General features: G+C 47.2%; 1 protein-coding gene across 1 annotated transcript; it reads right to left on the reverse strand.

Moving 5' to 3' along the window:
- Positions 1-899: 899 nt before the first annotated feature.
- SSBP1 (single stranded DNA binding protein 1) lies at positions 900-14516 on the reverse strand. The gene is made up of 7 exons (XM_083181189.1): positions 14385-14516; positions 11426-11493; positions 10582-10636; positions 7237-7377; positions 3337-3427; positions 2718-2806; positions 900-1061 (listed from the first exon to the last, which is right to left on the reverse strand). Exons 2-7 carry the CDS (start codon positions 11447-11449, stop codon positions 1021-1023), a joined length of 441 nt encoding a protein of 146 aa, XP_083037315.1. The 5' UTR covers positions 11450-11493; positions 14385-14516; the 3' UTR covers positions 900-1020.
- Positions 14517-16324: the final 1808 nt, after the last annotated feature.

Here is a 16324-nt window from a genome sequence, read left to right on the forward strand (position 1 = left end):
TGTACTGCAATCCGATCTGAATAAGGGCCGGAGTCTGCAGGTTTGTGGATGTGCGGAGGAACTGAAGGCCAAGATTTTTTCTTTCTATCTCATATACAGAGGTTTTTTTTTTTATAATCTCCTAACAAAACAACTCACTCACGGAAACAAGTTATGTTGCGAGGAAGTAAAAAACCCACATGGCAAGTCACAAGCGCCTGAAGCCAAGTACACACTGGGCGATATGCCGCCAGTCGGGACTGGCATATCACCCAGTGTGTATGCGCGATATACCCACTTCCACGGCTGCTTGTGACGGCACTAAGACTGATGTGCTGCAACATCGCTACTGATCCTTCCATCCATAATTAACACAGCTCTAGTGTGTGCGAGATATCGGGGCTGACGGGGACATCAGAACAAATCCCCCTCGCTCCAGTGTGTACCCCCAAATTAAGTCACTCAGCGTAGACAATTAAATTCATGTTAAAAGCTCAAAAACCACAGTTCATAAACTGGTATCATAATATTTATTTAAGTCTAATGCAGGCATGTCCAAACTGCGGTCCTCCAGCTGTTGTGAAACTACACGTCCCAGCATGCCTTGCCATAGTTTTAGCATTCCCTAATAGCAAAACTGTGGCAAGGCATGATGGGACTTGTAGTTTAACAACAGCTGGAGGGCCATAGTTTGGACATGCCTGGTATAACGTGTCGTAACAGAAGTCTCCTTCACTGTTCTACAGATACCATTACCTTGCCCTATACAGGATGTGGTCACAGCAGCAGGGATACAAGACTGACCTCCCAGCTTCACCCTTTAGCCCAATAACAGCAGAAACATCGCCCCCAGCGAGACGAGGGCGAGATAAACAGAGATCATTTACACATGCAATACAGAAACCAGCGATAGACAGAAGTCTTAGAAAACTGTTTTTAATTTCCCTAAAGTAAATACAAAGAAAGAGTTTACTTGGTATAACATCAAACAAATCTAAGTGCTGTACATAAAGGACACAACCGAGGGGGCCGAGGGGTACATCAAGACTTTTCCCGCATGTCACTCAGGAATATGATGTTGTCTGCAAGAGAAGGGACATATTTACTGCAGATCATCACATTTTTGTTTAGTTGTAAGAGGTTTAAAAGCAATAGTCCCCCAGGCCTCCCATCCCCCTTCTCACAACCATATGACAACCACAAGTGCCCTACGGAGTTTTGCAACTTCCCTCCCCATTGCTTGGCCCAGGCTGACGGCCAACTGCGTATGTTGCCAATAAAGCCAAGTGGATCGTCTCTTGTCCAATCAGCTTCCTCGACAAACGCACAGTGCAGGCAGACATTGTCCGACGGTTTCTTTTGAAGCTACAAATAAATGTCTAGATTCCCCCTTTACGGTAATCTCCGTGTCCCATAAACAACAGAGGTGCTACAAATATTTTTCCTTCCTTTGGCGTTTCCCAGACTTATGGGAAGAAAGAATGGTACGGCCAATCACAGATCGTTAAAGTATAACTGTCATGAACAAACAACGTATAGAACATATAAACGGTGTGATACAGAAGTTTTTCCACAATTTATCCATCTTTTGGGCGGAGATATTTAAAAACATTCACTTCTATCATCTCAAATGGTCATTTAAAACCAGCTGCTTTACAAGGTAGACAGTCCAGTAACCTCATGAAATTAGATGGGCAGAAAATATCTGCAGATAGCAGACTGTCCCTTTAACAATCGTCTTGTGGATGTGGAAGCTGCAGCCTCTGCTTCTTCAAGCGTTACTGAGACAACACATCTTACCCAGGACACATCTGTCATCGCCATATACTGCTGAGGTCACCGGTCGCACTGACACAACCAAAGGCACTGAATGTACGTGTGTGTGTGTGCTTAATTGCAAATGGGGGTGGGGAGCACACAACTATACAGATGCTGTTTGTGTGTGTGGGGTCAGTTACTAGAGATAAACACAGCGTGATATATATATGTGTGGAATAAAGGTGACATACATTGTTTATTTCCTACAGCGTCCCTGCCCCTGTAATATCTCCCTTCTCCACCAAATAAACAGAGTTATTTCCCCAAGGATTACAGAAATTGCTATAGGTCAGGGTACGTGTATTTTTGTACAACACTTAATATTTTACAGAATAATCATTCCAGAAACACAAAAATATTTTCCTTCTCGCTATGAAACCAATGTGAATTCCTAGGAAGCCAAGGCGGAGATTGGCGCAGCTGCGCGTTGCTGTCTAGACTGGATAACGCGATGTTCCGTATCCTGTCGGATGCCAGGCCGTTAGCGCTGACTAGGGAGGAGCTGCTAATATTCCTCTAATCTGCTAAAACAACAAGTGCACCCGGTTTATTAATAACTGCAATTATGTGTGTAGGCCCAAATCCGCCGTTTAGGAGACGCGACCCACGAAGGCGGGACGTTAGTAATAATAGCGATGTAAATACTGAAGATGAAATTAAACATCAACAGGTTTCCTTAGAGATGGTTCTGAGGTTTTAGGAAAACCTCCATCGGGGTGACGGTAAAAGCTGCACTTTAGTTAGTTAATGATTTACTGATCGTGCCCATCGTATGGTTACTCTGCTGCCCTCTGCTGGCAAAATCTAAGAAGCTAAAAACTGGTCACAAGTAATTCACAAACAAATAAAGGTGGACGGGATTAACGGCGTTTCGGGTGGTGTCGCGAATAATCCAACCAGCCGCCAGTTTGCACACTCACCTGCTATTATGGTGGTCGCCTGTCTGCGTACGTTGTTCTTATCTGTATACTCTCCGTAGTCAATCTTTCCTTCAACGAATACCCGCGCCCTGATGGGAGAGAGAAAATTACTTGGATTGCGGGAGATATTCATTTTGAAATGCCGCGAATCGGGGTTGGAACTGTGCGAACTTCGATGTTGTAATAATTCAACATAATTCATCATTGTATAAGTAGCAGTGGTAACTGATTTTGCCAAAAAGTAGATAATATTTTATATATCTAGACGGTTGTTTTTTTTTTGTTAACGGTTGTGTAGTGCAAATATGGCCTCTGATAACTGCCCCACAATTTAATTGCACTGCATGATGTCAACATGTAGCCGAATACTAAACCTTTGACATAACCCCTAATAACAACACAAAAATGTGCTGTCGACAATATGAGGTTGACAAGTTTCAAGGTCAACGTATTAACCATGTTTTCCATGCCGTCATTCTGACCAGATAGCACAGGGTGGAGAGGTGGCTAGATAACAATCCTTGGAAACGAACGTTTGGGTCACAACGCGCAGCAGGCTGTTCCACCTAATGAAAGCATTTTACAGGAGGACCCAATATGCCGACCACAACGCGCTCACCCTTTCTTGACGTGCTGGTAGGCCACATCCCGGAGGCCAGGCCGGAAAACAGAGATCCTGTGCCAGGTTGTCTTCTGATTAATGTCTCCAGCTGATAAAGACGACAAAATGTCAGGACACAGTGAAAAATAAAATAAAAAATAATATATATATATATATATATATATATATATATATATATATATATATATATATATATATATATATATATATATATATACACTAGGTGATTCATCGCGCCCTACGGGCGCTCTTCACACCGTCGTAAGGGGCTGCGCCCCCTTAATTTGTGAACATTTGTATATGAGAAAGATGGTTAGAATTGTATGAAAGATGCCTGTATTGCAACTTGAGTTATAGGTGAAATGTGTTACATAGAGAGCATATGATGTGGTAGGGGGTGTGTATTGTATTGTTTAATTAAAAAGCGGTTACAGAGTAAGATGTACATTGATAGTATGGATGGTACAGTGACATTTGTGGGTGTGGGGGGGGCTGTGTGTGCATGTTGTTTAGGTGTGTGTGTGTGTGTGTGTGTGCGCAATAGTATAGTAGGGTGTTCCTGAGTCAGCGGCTCCCCACTGGCGGGAAAACAGGAAGCTGGGTAGTGATAGGGGTGTGTGGGGATACTGTGCAGCTTCTGCCAGTGGGTGAGGGTCCAGCGTAGCAGTACAGGAGTACAGGATGGTGGCCCTGAGTCAGTGTCTCCTCCTACTGGGTGGGAGTTAGGGTGCATGAGAGCAGGAGGCTGGGCTATGAGGCATGATAGGGGCATGTGGGCAAAACAGCATCAGCGACTCCCCAGTGGTGGAAGTTACGGTTCAGGAGAGCAGGAAGCTGGGTAGTGATAGGGGTGTGTGAGTATACGGGGGACTAAAGAGGGGCTTAGGGGTGCCGTGAATTGCGGGAGGGGCGCGGGGGGTGCCGTGAATCAAGGGAGGGAGAGGGCCAGGTGTCGGCGAATCGCGGGAGAGGGCGGGGGTCCGCAAAGCATGGGAGGGGGCGTGAATTGCGCGAGGGGGGGTTGCGAATCGCGGGAGGGGGGGTGCGCGGGGGGGGTCTGTGAATTGCGGGGGGGGCACGGGGCGCGATGAATCACCTAGTTGGTTATATATTCTTGTAGAAGGATGGTAGGATGTTGCTGTCATTCAGAATGCATTTACATAAACAGTAATAGTAGCAGTAAAAGGTCTGACTTAAAACACCTACAGTAAAACAGAACAGGTGTTATATATTATACAAAGAATTGGTTGATGATGTGTAGGTTGACGTGCACATAGTTCATAGTTGTCACTGGAAAAAAATTGCTACAAGAAAAAATCAACACAGAAAGTTCAACACATGTAAATGTTGACATAAGTGTGGCACTTCATCGGTGTCCATGTCGACACATGAGAATGAATATGAAAACATTCAAAAAAAGAAAAATAAATCTTCAAAAACTCATGTCAAACTTTTGCATTGTCGACCATAGCCGTGCCAGTGTTTTGCATGTGCCATTTAATCCTGGGGTTGCCGTGAATCACGCGCGGGGGTGGGGGGGGGGAGGGAGGAGGTGAGGGGTGTCCGCGAATCACGGGAGGAGGGGTCGTGGGTGGATGCCGTGAATTGCGGGAGGGGGGGGTCGCGGGGGGGGGGGGGGGGTGCCACGAATCGTGGGATGGGGGGGGCGCAGGGGGGTTGCAGTGAATCGCGAGAGGGTGGGTCGCGGGGGCGGGGGGTTGCCGCAATGACAGGAGGGGGGGTCAGGGGTGGGGAATCACGGTAGGGGGGGTCGTGGGGGGCACCGTGAACCGCGGGAGGGGGGGCCCGGTGGGTTGGCGCGAATCGTGGGAGGGGGGGTCGCGGGGTGCCGCGAATTGCAGGAGGGGGGGTGTCACGGGGTGGGGCCGCGAATCGCGGGAGTCACCGGGGGTGCCGCGAATTGCGGGGGGTGTGCTGCAAATCGCGGGAGGGGGGTCGCGGGGGGTGCCGCGAATCGCCACAAGAAAAAATCAACACAGAAAGGTCAACACATGTCAATGTTGACATAAGTGTGGCACTTCATTGGTGTCCATGTCGACACATGAGAATGAATATGAAAACATTGAAAAAGTGAAAAATAAATCTTGTCAACCTTTTTCATTGTCGACCATAGCCATGTCAGTGTTTTGCATGTGCCATTTAATCGTGGGGATGCCGTGAATGGGGGGGGGGGGGGGGGGAGGGAGGGAGGTGCATACCCAACATGACCCTCTCCAGGAGGGACACATTGCTCTGTTTCTGGACTTTCTTCTTAATTTATGGATTACCATCACCTGTGCTTAAACACCTTTCTTATCAATTACCCTGTTTAAAATGACAGGTGATGACAATCATAAATTAAGATGGAAGTCCACAAACAGAGCATTCTGTCCCTCCTGGAGAGGGTCATGTTGGGAGGTATGGAGGTGTGAGGCGCTCACCTGGTGTGTCTGGTGAGTAGCTGTGTCTTTGCTGTGTAACATGGAGAGGCAGAGGGTGTCTGGCACTGTCTGTGGGCTCACTAGGCTGGTTCTCAGTCATGTGAGTCAGTCATGTGAGTCAGTCATGTGAGTCAGTCATGTGAGTCAGTCATGTGAGTCAGTCATGTGAGTCAGTCATGTGAGTCAGTCATGTGAGTCAGTCATGTGAGTCAGTCATGTGAGTCAGTCATGTGAGTCAGTCATGTGAGTCAGTCATGTGAGTCAGTCATGTGAGTCAGTGGCTCCACCCAGCGTTATAGCTCCAGACACACTTTGAGTGACAGATGTAGCCAAATATATAAGAGATATATCTCTTTTTCTTTGCCCTTAAATATGACACAGAACTGCTCTGAGTACACATCATAATAAGAATCAGCTTTAATGGCCAGGTATACTTGCGTATACTAGGAATTGGATTTGGATTGCTGTGCAATCGCCAGGGTGCGAACAAGTAAAACAGTGACATTACGGATATATCACACGTACAGATATACAGATAGACGTATACTGATGAGGGACACAAACATGGGGGACAGATTTACTGAGCTGTGCAGCACCCAGGCAGCCGTTCAGCGGCACCATCTTGACGTTGCTACTCACAGGCAGCAGTGGAAGAGCTCAACAGGCCATCTCCCCTTGAGCACCCACATCTTGCATGGGTCCAGATGCTGTCCTGCTGAAGGAGGTTTTGGGGTGGGCCAGCATGCCAGAGGCCCTGGATGGAGCTGCGGCTGGAGGGAGAGCCAGCATGGGTGGTTGGGTGAGGCTGGGGGCTGGAGTTGGGCCCTCTCCGGGTTGCCCGGGGGCTGTCGCCGCTGGGTTCGCCCAGAGCTGGAGCATCGGGTGGTGGCAGACAGCTGGAGCACAGCGGCTGGGGTCCACAGGAGGAGAACACTGGACAGCGGGGCCCACAGGAGGATGACCCTGGGCAGCAGACCTGCAGGACGAGGACCCTCGGCAGAAGGCACGAAGGATGACCCTGAGCAGCGGGTCCACAGGAGGAGGATGACCCCAGGCAGTGGGACCGCAGGAGGAGGATGACCCCAGGAAGTGGGACCGCAGGAGGAGGATAAACCCGGGCGCGGTGGAAGTGGGTGTGGACATTCACCCCCTTTCCCAGACCAACCCTCCTAATTCCTACATACTGGGTTCTACCGTCACAATGAGACAGAAACCAGTCAGCCCACACATCACCCTGGCCATGATGTCATCTCTGTAAGTCTGCAGTGAAATTATAACGGCAGCACTGTGGGGGGGATTAAATGTCTCAGATACTACCCATCATTCTATACAGTGCGTCTGAGAAATGTTGGAAGCTGATTGGTTAATATGAGTAACTTCTCCGCCCTCTAAGTTTGATGAGCACAGTACATAAGTAACACTCTGCTAATGAAAGCAAGCACACGCTCATACTCACTTCCACTAAACACCTCGCTCTCCCCCGACCTCCACAGCTCATTGGTGGCCACTGAGAAGATGGTGACAGGGTTCTTGCCATCCGTCTGCCTCATGACCGGGTCCTGGCCAACTCTGCCCAATAGCTGCACCTTGTTTACGGCTGGAACACACAAGTGAAAGAAGACGACAGTCAACACTGTTCAATAAATAAACCTAAATATGTCATTTTACTACTAAAGTTCTGTCATTATGATGTTGATATACTAAAGGGCAGACGACCAGCAGCCACCGAATGTCATCATTGTAGCAACTGCAAAAAAAAACATTTACAGTCTTTATCACTTCTCAATCAGGAGAGTTGCTCAGCGCACGCTGCCACATTTCTCTCTGAGCCACCTCACAACAAAACTATTATCACTTTCGGATAATGCCCATCATGACAGCTCTCAGCACAAGTGGTGATGATATGGAACAGACAGAAATCAGCATTGAATCTCCCTGCCTGGTGACCTGGAAACCGTGAACTGTGTGTGTGTGTGTGTGTGTGTGGTCTTGAGGACTGAGGTTGAGAACCAATGATATAGAGGGTAATTCCTTTTGATGTCATTCTATATTTTTAGAACGTATTCATTTTTGTATATATATTTTAACCCCTTCCCGACATTTGACGTACATTTACGTCATGGTCGGGATGTACTTCCCGACACATGACGTAAATGTACGTCATGACTTCAAAGTGTCACCGCGTCTAGGGACGCGGTGACAGAGGGACGATGTCTGCTGTCCCTGACAGCAGACATCGTCCCTCATTGCCCAGGGGGGGCAGCGATGCCCCCCGCCATGGGCGATCGCTGCGATTGGCTGTTCAAACGTGAACAGCCAAAAGCAGCGTTTACTGTGTGATGTGCATAATTTTGACTCTGCTGCCCCCTAGTGTCCAAAAAAATTAAAAGCAGGTTGAAATAATGATGTAATAATAAAGTATAGAAATGGTCTTTGTTAGTTATTAACTATTTTGAGTGGTATGATTATTTGTCTCACAAGCAGAAAATGTAACATTTTGCAAAATGTTTATTTTTTTACGACATTTTGGTATTTTTCACAAAAAAAAAAAAACTGTATCGACCAAAATTTATCACTAACTTAAAGTACAATGTGTCACGGGAAAACAATCTCAAAATCACTGGGTGAGTAAAAGCAAAAAAAAGTTATCCCCACTTAAGTGATACCTGTCAGATTTGAAAAAAAGGCCTCTGTCAGGAAGGCAAAAACATGCTGCGTCGGGAAGGGGTTAAATATTAGGATATTCAGACTATTTATTCTGGGACATGTGGTTCCAAAACCCCAGGAGAGTCTGTCATATAAGGCATATGGTATAATGAGTTTTTGCTGTACTGTTTTTTTGTATAGCTTACGGAAATAAAGTATATATAGTTTTCAATTAAAATGATAAAGTGGTTCTTGGTCTCGCTGACGGCTACAATGTTACTGTACCGCTGGCTTCAGGAACGCACTATCCCCTTCCTCCTGGGATGACAGACGTCATATCTGCAGGTAAGCACCTGTCTGTAATAAGCCACCTTGTATCTACACTCAGCAAGGGAGATGGATTAAGGACACCGGAAGAAAAGAGGCGGAGCCTAATACACCTTGCAGAGATGTCCTGGTATCCCCCCAGATTCAGGTTAACCCTCTGCAGTCACGAAGGAGAGAAAGCAAATGGAGAATAGGTGAGAAGAAAATAAAGAAAAAGGATGGAAATTAGCCTTCAAAATACAAAAGTGTATTTTAGGATTTTATCATCTTAGAACACAAATGTGAGATAACTAGAGATTGTAAGCTTGCGAGCAGGGCCCTCCTACCATTTGACGGTCTGTTACGATCCAGTTTTTTAATCCCTATTTCTAATTGTAAAAGTGCAATGGAACCGGCAGCGCTCTATAAGAAACTGTTAAAAAAATTAAATAAATGCCCTCACAAACGCCAACTTACCAGCTATACAGATAGAAAACTATTTCTTTTATGTTATTTTAGAGAAGAAATCTAAAATTGGATGAAGAAAGATACTGACCCGACGCGTTATCTCAGAAATGGGGTTGAGTTGGCGAAATGCGTAGGACATTCGGTAGGAACGTTTATCAGATTTAAGTTATACAAATGTATTTTTTGTTGGGGGGTTTATTTGATATCATTACATGTGTAATATTTGGATGTGTGTTTTCCTAGGCATTACAGAACTGAGATTTACCCATAGAAATGGACCAGTGACCCACAGTTAGTACAATCTCTGACAAATATGAGAAGGCTGAATGTGTCTTGCAACAAATCATTTCTACAATTATAGTCAACATTATTGGAACCTATGAATCTTTCCACAGAAAATTTACCCGGAGGGATTGTGTAGTTATGTTTTGGCAAAGATCAATTGTTCCTTTGGGATACGTTCACTAGGTCGACGCCACTAGGTCCCCCATGTCGACTTAATGCTTGTGTCGACCTAACCCATGTTGACATTAAGTCATGTCGACCTACTTGCTGTATACCTAATGATCAATACCTGTTCCTTTCTATGTCTTGTGGGGTCCTCCTTGGCCTTTGCCCATAAATTGGTGACACTTCTGATGCTCTCGTCTTCACCATTGTGACAACCCAACCGGGAATAAAATGTGGCCTTTTTAAACATGATCGCTGTCATTCATTGGTTCATTCAAGTCATGTGAGCACTGATCCTTTAATCGCAGGTTATTTTTTAATTTATCACACTTGATTCTCATCTACAGTAGCTATTTTTCCCCAAATTGGTTCGAATTGTGTCATGTTAATCTGTCAATTGTTATAGTTTTCCCAGTATTGTTGTTTCACATTTGTACTGTTATTTTAATGGCTGTTCTGTTGCAGACCAAAGCGGTTTCATTACATTCATTTATCCCGGTGGATATTGCACCACGATGTGGCGATACGGTTGTCCATAACCGTATGCAATAAAACAAATAAGGTTCTTTGATGAGTCATCCTCCTAATGTCCTATGTAATAAGATGCTTCAAGCGTTCCCTGAAAACTCACCTCTTCAGGCAAGCCTATCATATTTAAGTTCTACATGCATAACCCTCCGAGGCACTTATGTATTATATAGCTTCCCTTCTGGACTTGTAACTGCTATGCTATTACTGGTGCCTGTCCTTATGTTTCCCCCCTATGTCCCTATAGATTGTAAGCTTGCAGCAGGGCCCTCCTACCTCCAAGTCTGTCTGTTGTTACCACGTTTGTCTTATCACTGTCTACTATTGTAAAGCGCAACGGAATCTGCTGCGCTATATAAGAAACTGTAAATAAATAAATAATTGATGGAAATCGAATACTCACATCTCTCCAAAACGCCCCAATCTGTGGACTGAAATCTGACTGTCTGCCGAAACATCTGGGAAAGAAGGCGATGAAAACAAGGTATCACGTTATTCTCTGGGACGTAAAAAGTCTAAGGGGGAAGTGTACTAAACGTTGGGGAGTGATAAAGTAGAGAGAGTTAAGCTGGGTACACACTGGAACTATAGGGCAGATGTATTAATCCTTAACAAGAGCTAAAGTCGAGGGTGATTAAGAGGGATAAAGTGGCAGCCAATCTGTTTCTCACTGCTATGTTACAGTCCGCATTTGAGAAATGACAGTTAGGTGCTGATTGTCTGGTCCTGTATTTTTCTTTACTGCTTTCCGATTTATCTCATTAAGGCAGGGATGGGGAACCTTCGGCCCTCCAGCTGTTGTTGAACTGCACATACCAGCATGCCCTGCTACAATTTTTCTGTTTGGCCACACTAAAACTGTTGCAGGGCATTCTGGGATGTGTAGTTCAAAACAACGGCTGGAGGGCCGAAGGTTCCCCGCCCCTGCATTAAGGCTTAATAAATTTGGCCCTATGTTGGCCCAAAAACACACACAAAAAGTATTCAGCCAGTTAGGTCAGCAAAAACAGTGATAAAAGTGAGGTATGAGGCGCCGTGTGTCTCCTGCATTTGGCTTAGCTCCGGCAGTGACAGGAGTGAGAAATGAGGCACTGCAAGACCGCAATTGGCTTCTTTGCGCTCTCCCAGCTGTTGGGATTCCAACATCGGTCTAATGACCATTGGAATCCCAACTGTTGAACCCCCTTATCTTACCTATCCCAGACAGTAGATGCCTTTATTGAACAACAGCTACATGTCATACACACCTGTGTGGCCGCTCTGCGAAACATTGCTATTATTCCGCAATTAACCCCAGCCACAGAAACGGGACGACCTGCGAAGGAAAATTATTGGATAAGTTAAGTGTCACCGACTTCTCAGAGCTGAAGACACTGTAGAGAAGGATGTGATCATTGGGAAGAGATATTTCATGTGTAATCCCACAGTCAGCCTCCCCTCAGCCGCACTTACCTGATAACAGAGAGCAGCAGATGCACAACCTCCCCAACAGCCCACAGAAGCTGCCCATTTATCTCTATTGCGGATGACAACTCACACTTGCTGCCTAGCTGCCATTGGTGACTCTGGGCTGTATTTTGCTCCCTGCATTCAGTCTGTGTCTAATCTGTAGACTAATCTTTCCCCCTAAATGTTCACCCATGGGTGCACTGCCACAACCTGCACTGGGGTCTCCTGTACGTTACAGAGTGCAACAAAAAACAAAAATCCCTTAAACACCACTTAAGGCAAACCTAACAAGTGTCTGATCCCCTTCCTCAGCTCTGTAGGAGACTCTACCTCATTACCCCACTCTGCACAATTCACACGCATCTCACATATGTTCTCTACAACAGTCCTTGTGTTCCAGGCCACCCGTGTATCTGCTGAATGTATTTTCCAGGCCACCTATGTATCTGTTGAATGTATCTGTTGAATGTATCTGTTGAATGTATCTGTTGAATGTATCTGTTAGGAAATAATGCAGCATATGTTTGAAAAATGTTAGTAATGACTGCACCTGTGCACCAGCTAGGTGGTCTAGGAAATGTGACCATTAGTAATGACTGCACCTGTGCCCCAGCTAGGTGGTCTGGGAAATGTGACAGTTAGTAATGATTGCACCTGTGCACCAGCTAGGTTGTCTGGGAAATATGACAGTAATGATTGCACCTGTGCACCAGCTAGGTGGTCTGGGAAATATGACAGTTAGTAATGATTGCACCTGTGCACCAGCTAGGTGGTCTGGGAAATGTGACCGTTAGTAATTACTGCACCTGTGCACCAGCTAGGTGGTCTGGGAAATATGACAGTTAGTAATGATTGCACCTGTGCACCAGATAGGTGGTCTAGGAAATGTGACCGTTAGTAATTACTGCACCTGTGCACCAGCTAGGTGGTCTGGGAAATATGACAGTTAGTAATGATTGCACCTGTGCACCAGATAGGTGGTCTGGGGAATGTGACCGTTAGTAATGACTGCACCTGTGCACCAGCTAGGTGGTCTGGGAAATGTGACAGTTAGTAATGACTGCACCTGTGCACCAGCTAGGTGGTCTAGGAAATGTGAGTTAATAACGACTGCACCTGTGCACCAGCTAGGGCAGGGGTGGGCAATTATTTCAGCTGGGCGGCCACTTAATACTTCCAGCAGATATTTGAGGGCCACACATTTGGCCACTAACCAAATATACCCCTTTTACACATCATACAACACAACAGTAGGCCCCTTATACTTGCCCCTTACATATTATGCCGCACAGATTGAGCCAAGTCACATTAAGCCACACGGAATGAGTGAAATTTCACACTGTACTAGTAAAAATTCACATTATGCCATGTCCCTCATATTTCCACACACCAGCTCCCCCTTAGTTATTCCACGCACCTGTCCCCATTAGTAATGCCACACACCTGCCCCTCTTTAGATAAAGATGACTTCACCTGTGCACCAGCTAGAGGGTCTGGGAAATGTGACAGTTCTTTATGACTGCACCTGTGCACCAGCTAGGGGGTCTGGGAAACGTGACAGTTGGTAATGACTGCACCTGTGCACCAGCTAGGGGGTCTGGGAAACGTGACAGTTAGTAATGACTGCACCTGTGCAGCAGCTAGGGCTGGGCAACACCGGCCCTCCAGATGTTAATGAACTACACATCCCAGGATGCTTTGCATTAGTTTTGCTATGTGGCCATACTGAAACTGATTCAAGGCATGCTGGGATGTGTAGTTCATCAACATCTGGAGGGCCGGTGTTGCCCAGCCCTGAGCTAGGGGGTATGGGAAATGTGACAGTTAGTAATGACGGCACCTGTGCACCAGCTAGATGGTCTGGAAAATGTGACAGTTAGTAATGGCGGCACCTGTGCACCAGCTAGATGGACTGGAAAATGTGACAGTTAGTAATAACTGTGCTCCAGCTAGGTGGGGTCTGGGTTAACGTGACCGTTAGGAATGACTGCATCTGCACATCAGCTACAGTAGGTGGCTTACATTGATGTACTTTCTGGTTCTTATGCAACCCAGCTAGTGGCACTCCCCTGTCCCCCTGAATATCCCTCTCCCTACCCACCCTGTGTGTATACCTCCTCTTAGGGTCCCCCTGTATATCCATCTCCCCTGTGCCTCTCCCATCCCCCTGTATATACCACCTCCGCTCTCAAGGGTCCCCCAATCATCCCCCGTCCCTATCCTCCTGTATATATCCCCCAGGGTCCCCCTGTACATCCATCTCCCCCACAGGGTCCCCCTGTACATCCATCTCCCCCACAGGGTCCCCCTGTACATCCATCTCCCCCACAGGGTCCCCCTGTACATCCATTTCCCCTGTGCCTCTCCCCAGGGTCTACCCACAATAATCCCTCTCCCATCCCCCTGTATATCCCCTTTTGCTGTACCCTTGTATATACCCGTCCACTCTCCAGGGTCCCCCAATCATCCCCGTCCCTATCCCCGACTTTTGTCAGATGATTCCAGCATAATACATAAAACAGTTCTATACAGGTAATAATATAACACACTTGCAGAAAAAAAAATAAGTACATAGCAGCTAATATGCAGCCATAGTGTTACTGTACCATCCCCTCTGACAACTTACAGACAGTCTCTGGGAGGATAATGGGGGGGGGGGGGGGAGCTCTAGCAGCAGCCTGTAATGCCTGGAACACTACTGGCAGGGTGAGTGTGTGGGGGCACTGGAGGGGAGACCCCAGGGACATGGCCACTCACCTTAGCAGGGTCACTGTCTCCTACTACACACGTGAGCAGCGACCAGGGGGAACACAGACTCTGTCACACACCACTAACTTCCGCCAGACTCGGAGCACTTCCGCCCCACTTCCGGCCGTAACTATTTACCTGCCCCACTTCCGCTCCGTTTCCTGAAGGATTGACGCTAGTTCCAAGTGGCCAGAAGGACCTATCCCGACGTCACACCCTAGTCATCCGCCGTCTCCATTCAGTATGGTTGCTGTTAACTAGTTACATGGGTACTTATGTAGTTTTACAGCACCACAATACGCTACGTTGTCAGCGTTATGTCCCCGTCGGGATGCGGTCAATTTCCCGGCGGTCGGAATCCCGGCGGTCAAATCCCGACTGCTGAAATCCCAAAACTTTTTCCCTCTGTGGGTGTCCACGACACCCATAGAGGGAGAATAAATTAGCGTGCTGAGGGTAGCGAAGCACCGTACTGTCCCCGCGAGCTGCAGCTCTGTTCCCGGCATCCCTGGCAAGCCTAGTGGGCGCCGGTAACCGCCAGGTCCCCGGCGCTGGTGGACGCCGGCGGAGAGATGATCATACGGGCGCCGGCGGAGAGTAATTCGTGCGGCAGGGTATGGCAACCCTGCCCGTGTTCGCTTCAGTGAGACGGTCAGGGTTAGGGGTTCGGAAGTGTATGTGCCTCATGCACAAAGGGGGGGGTGCGGGCGCAAGCGCGTCTCATGCACACTAAAGGACGCATTTGCCAGTGCTCCATGTTACATACTGGCAAATGCCTCCATTTCAAACCCCCACTATCCATGCCAGCCTGCGAGGGGATGCGGTACGCGTCCTCCCGACCTGCTCATACCCCCACTATCGAAGTCGGTGTGGAGTTGAGTTTATAAAGTGTGGTAAGCACAGAGCCCGAAGCGTTGCGAGTGCACGCGGAATACATGTCAAGTAATCTGCGTGTGCGATCCCTGCTTCGGACTCATTTTCCACGTCTACGCGCGGGGCTCGCTGCGCTCCCCATGCTTCCAGCTCGCCACACTATATAAGATCAACTCCACGCCGAGGTGGATAGTAGGGGTATGACCAGTCGCGAGGATGCGTAACGCATCCGCTCGCCACACTTCAGGCTGACGTGGATAGTGGGGGTGTTTCAGGAACACATTCACACCTGTCATGTCAGGCAGGTTGAAAATGGTCAATGGTTCCCACACAATGTAATAAGCACTGACACAACGCTGACTGACTACGCTAACTGCATAAGCTCCGGTTAGGCGCGAACATACACACAGACGCAGACACAAGCTGACTACGGGAACACGACAGGGACACTACGCTGACTGCATAAGTGGCGCCGTGAAACTACAAAGGCCTTTATTCAGATCTGATCGCAGTACAAATTTGTTCTCAAAATGGGCAAAACCATGTGCCCTGCAGGTGGGACAGATGTAACATGTATAGAGAGAGTCATATTTGTATGAGTTATTTTGTTTCTGTGCAGGGTAAATACTGGCTGCATTATTTTTACACTGCAATTTAGATTTCAGTTTCAACACACCCCACCCGAATGTAAGTCTCTCTGCTCATGTTACATCTGCCCCACCTGCAGTGCACATGGTTTTGCCCATCTTGAGAACAAATTTGTACTACGGTCAGACCTGAATAAGGGCCAAAGTACCGTTACATGTTACTGGGTGACAATGGGGATTTGTTAGAAGCTAATTTTGGGCATACTCACTACGTGCCTCAGCCCTGAGCAAGTAATCTTTCAGGGTAACTGCATGGTTGCGCCTAGATCCACTTTTGTTTCTTGACTTTTCCCATCATGCACTAGGTCCAACTGAGTGCATACCACAGTCTAGTGCCCCTACATGTATGTGTATGCCTGCAGTAGTAAGGACCGTGCCCAGTGCTGGGATTCAAATAAATTAACAGGTTTAACGTCCTAATGCCCATTG

Source organism: Crinia signifera, chromosome 4 (genome assembly GCF_055691185.1).
Source record: "Crinia signifera chromosome 4, ASM5569118v1, whole genome shotgun sequence".
Lineage (NCBI taxonomy): Eukaryota > Metazoa > Chordata > Amphibia > Anura > Myobatrachidae > Crinia > Crinia signifera.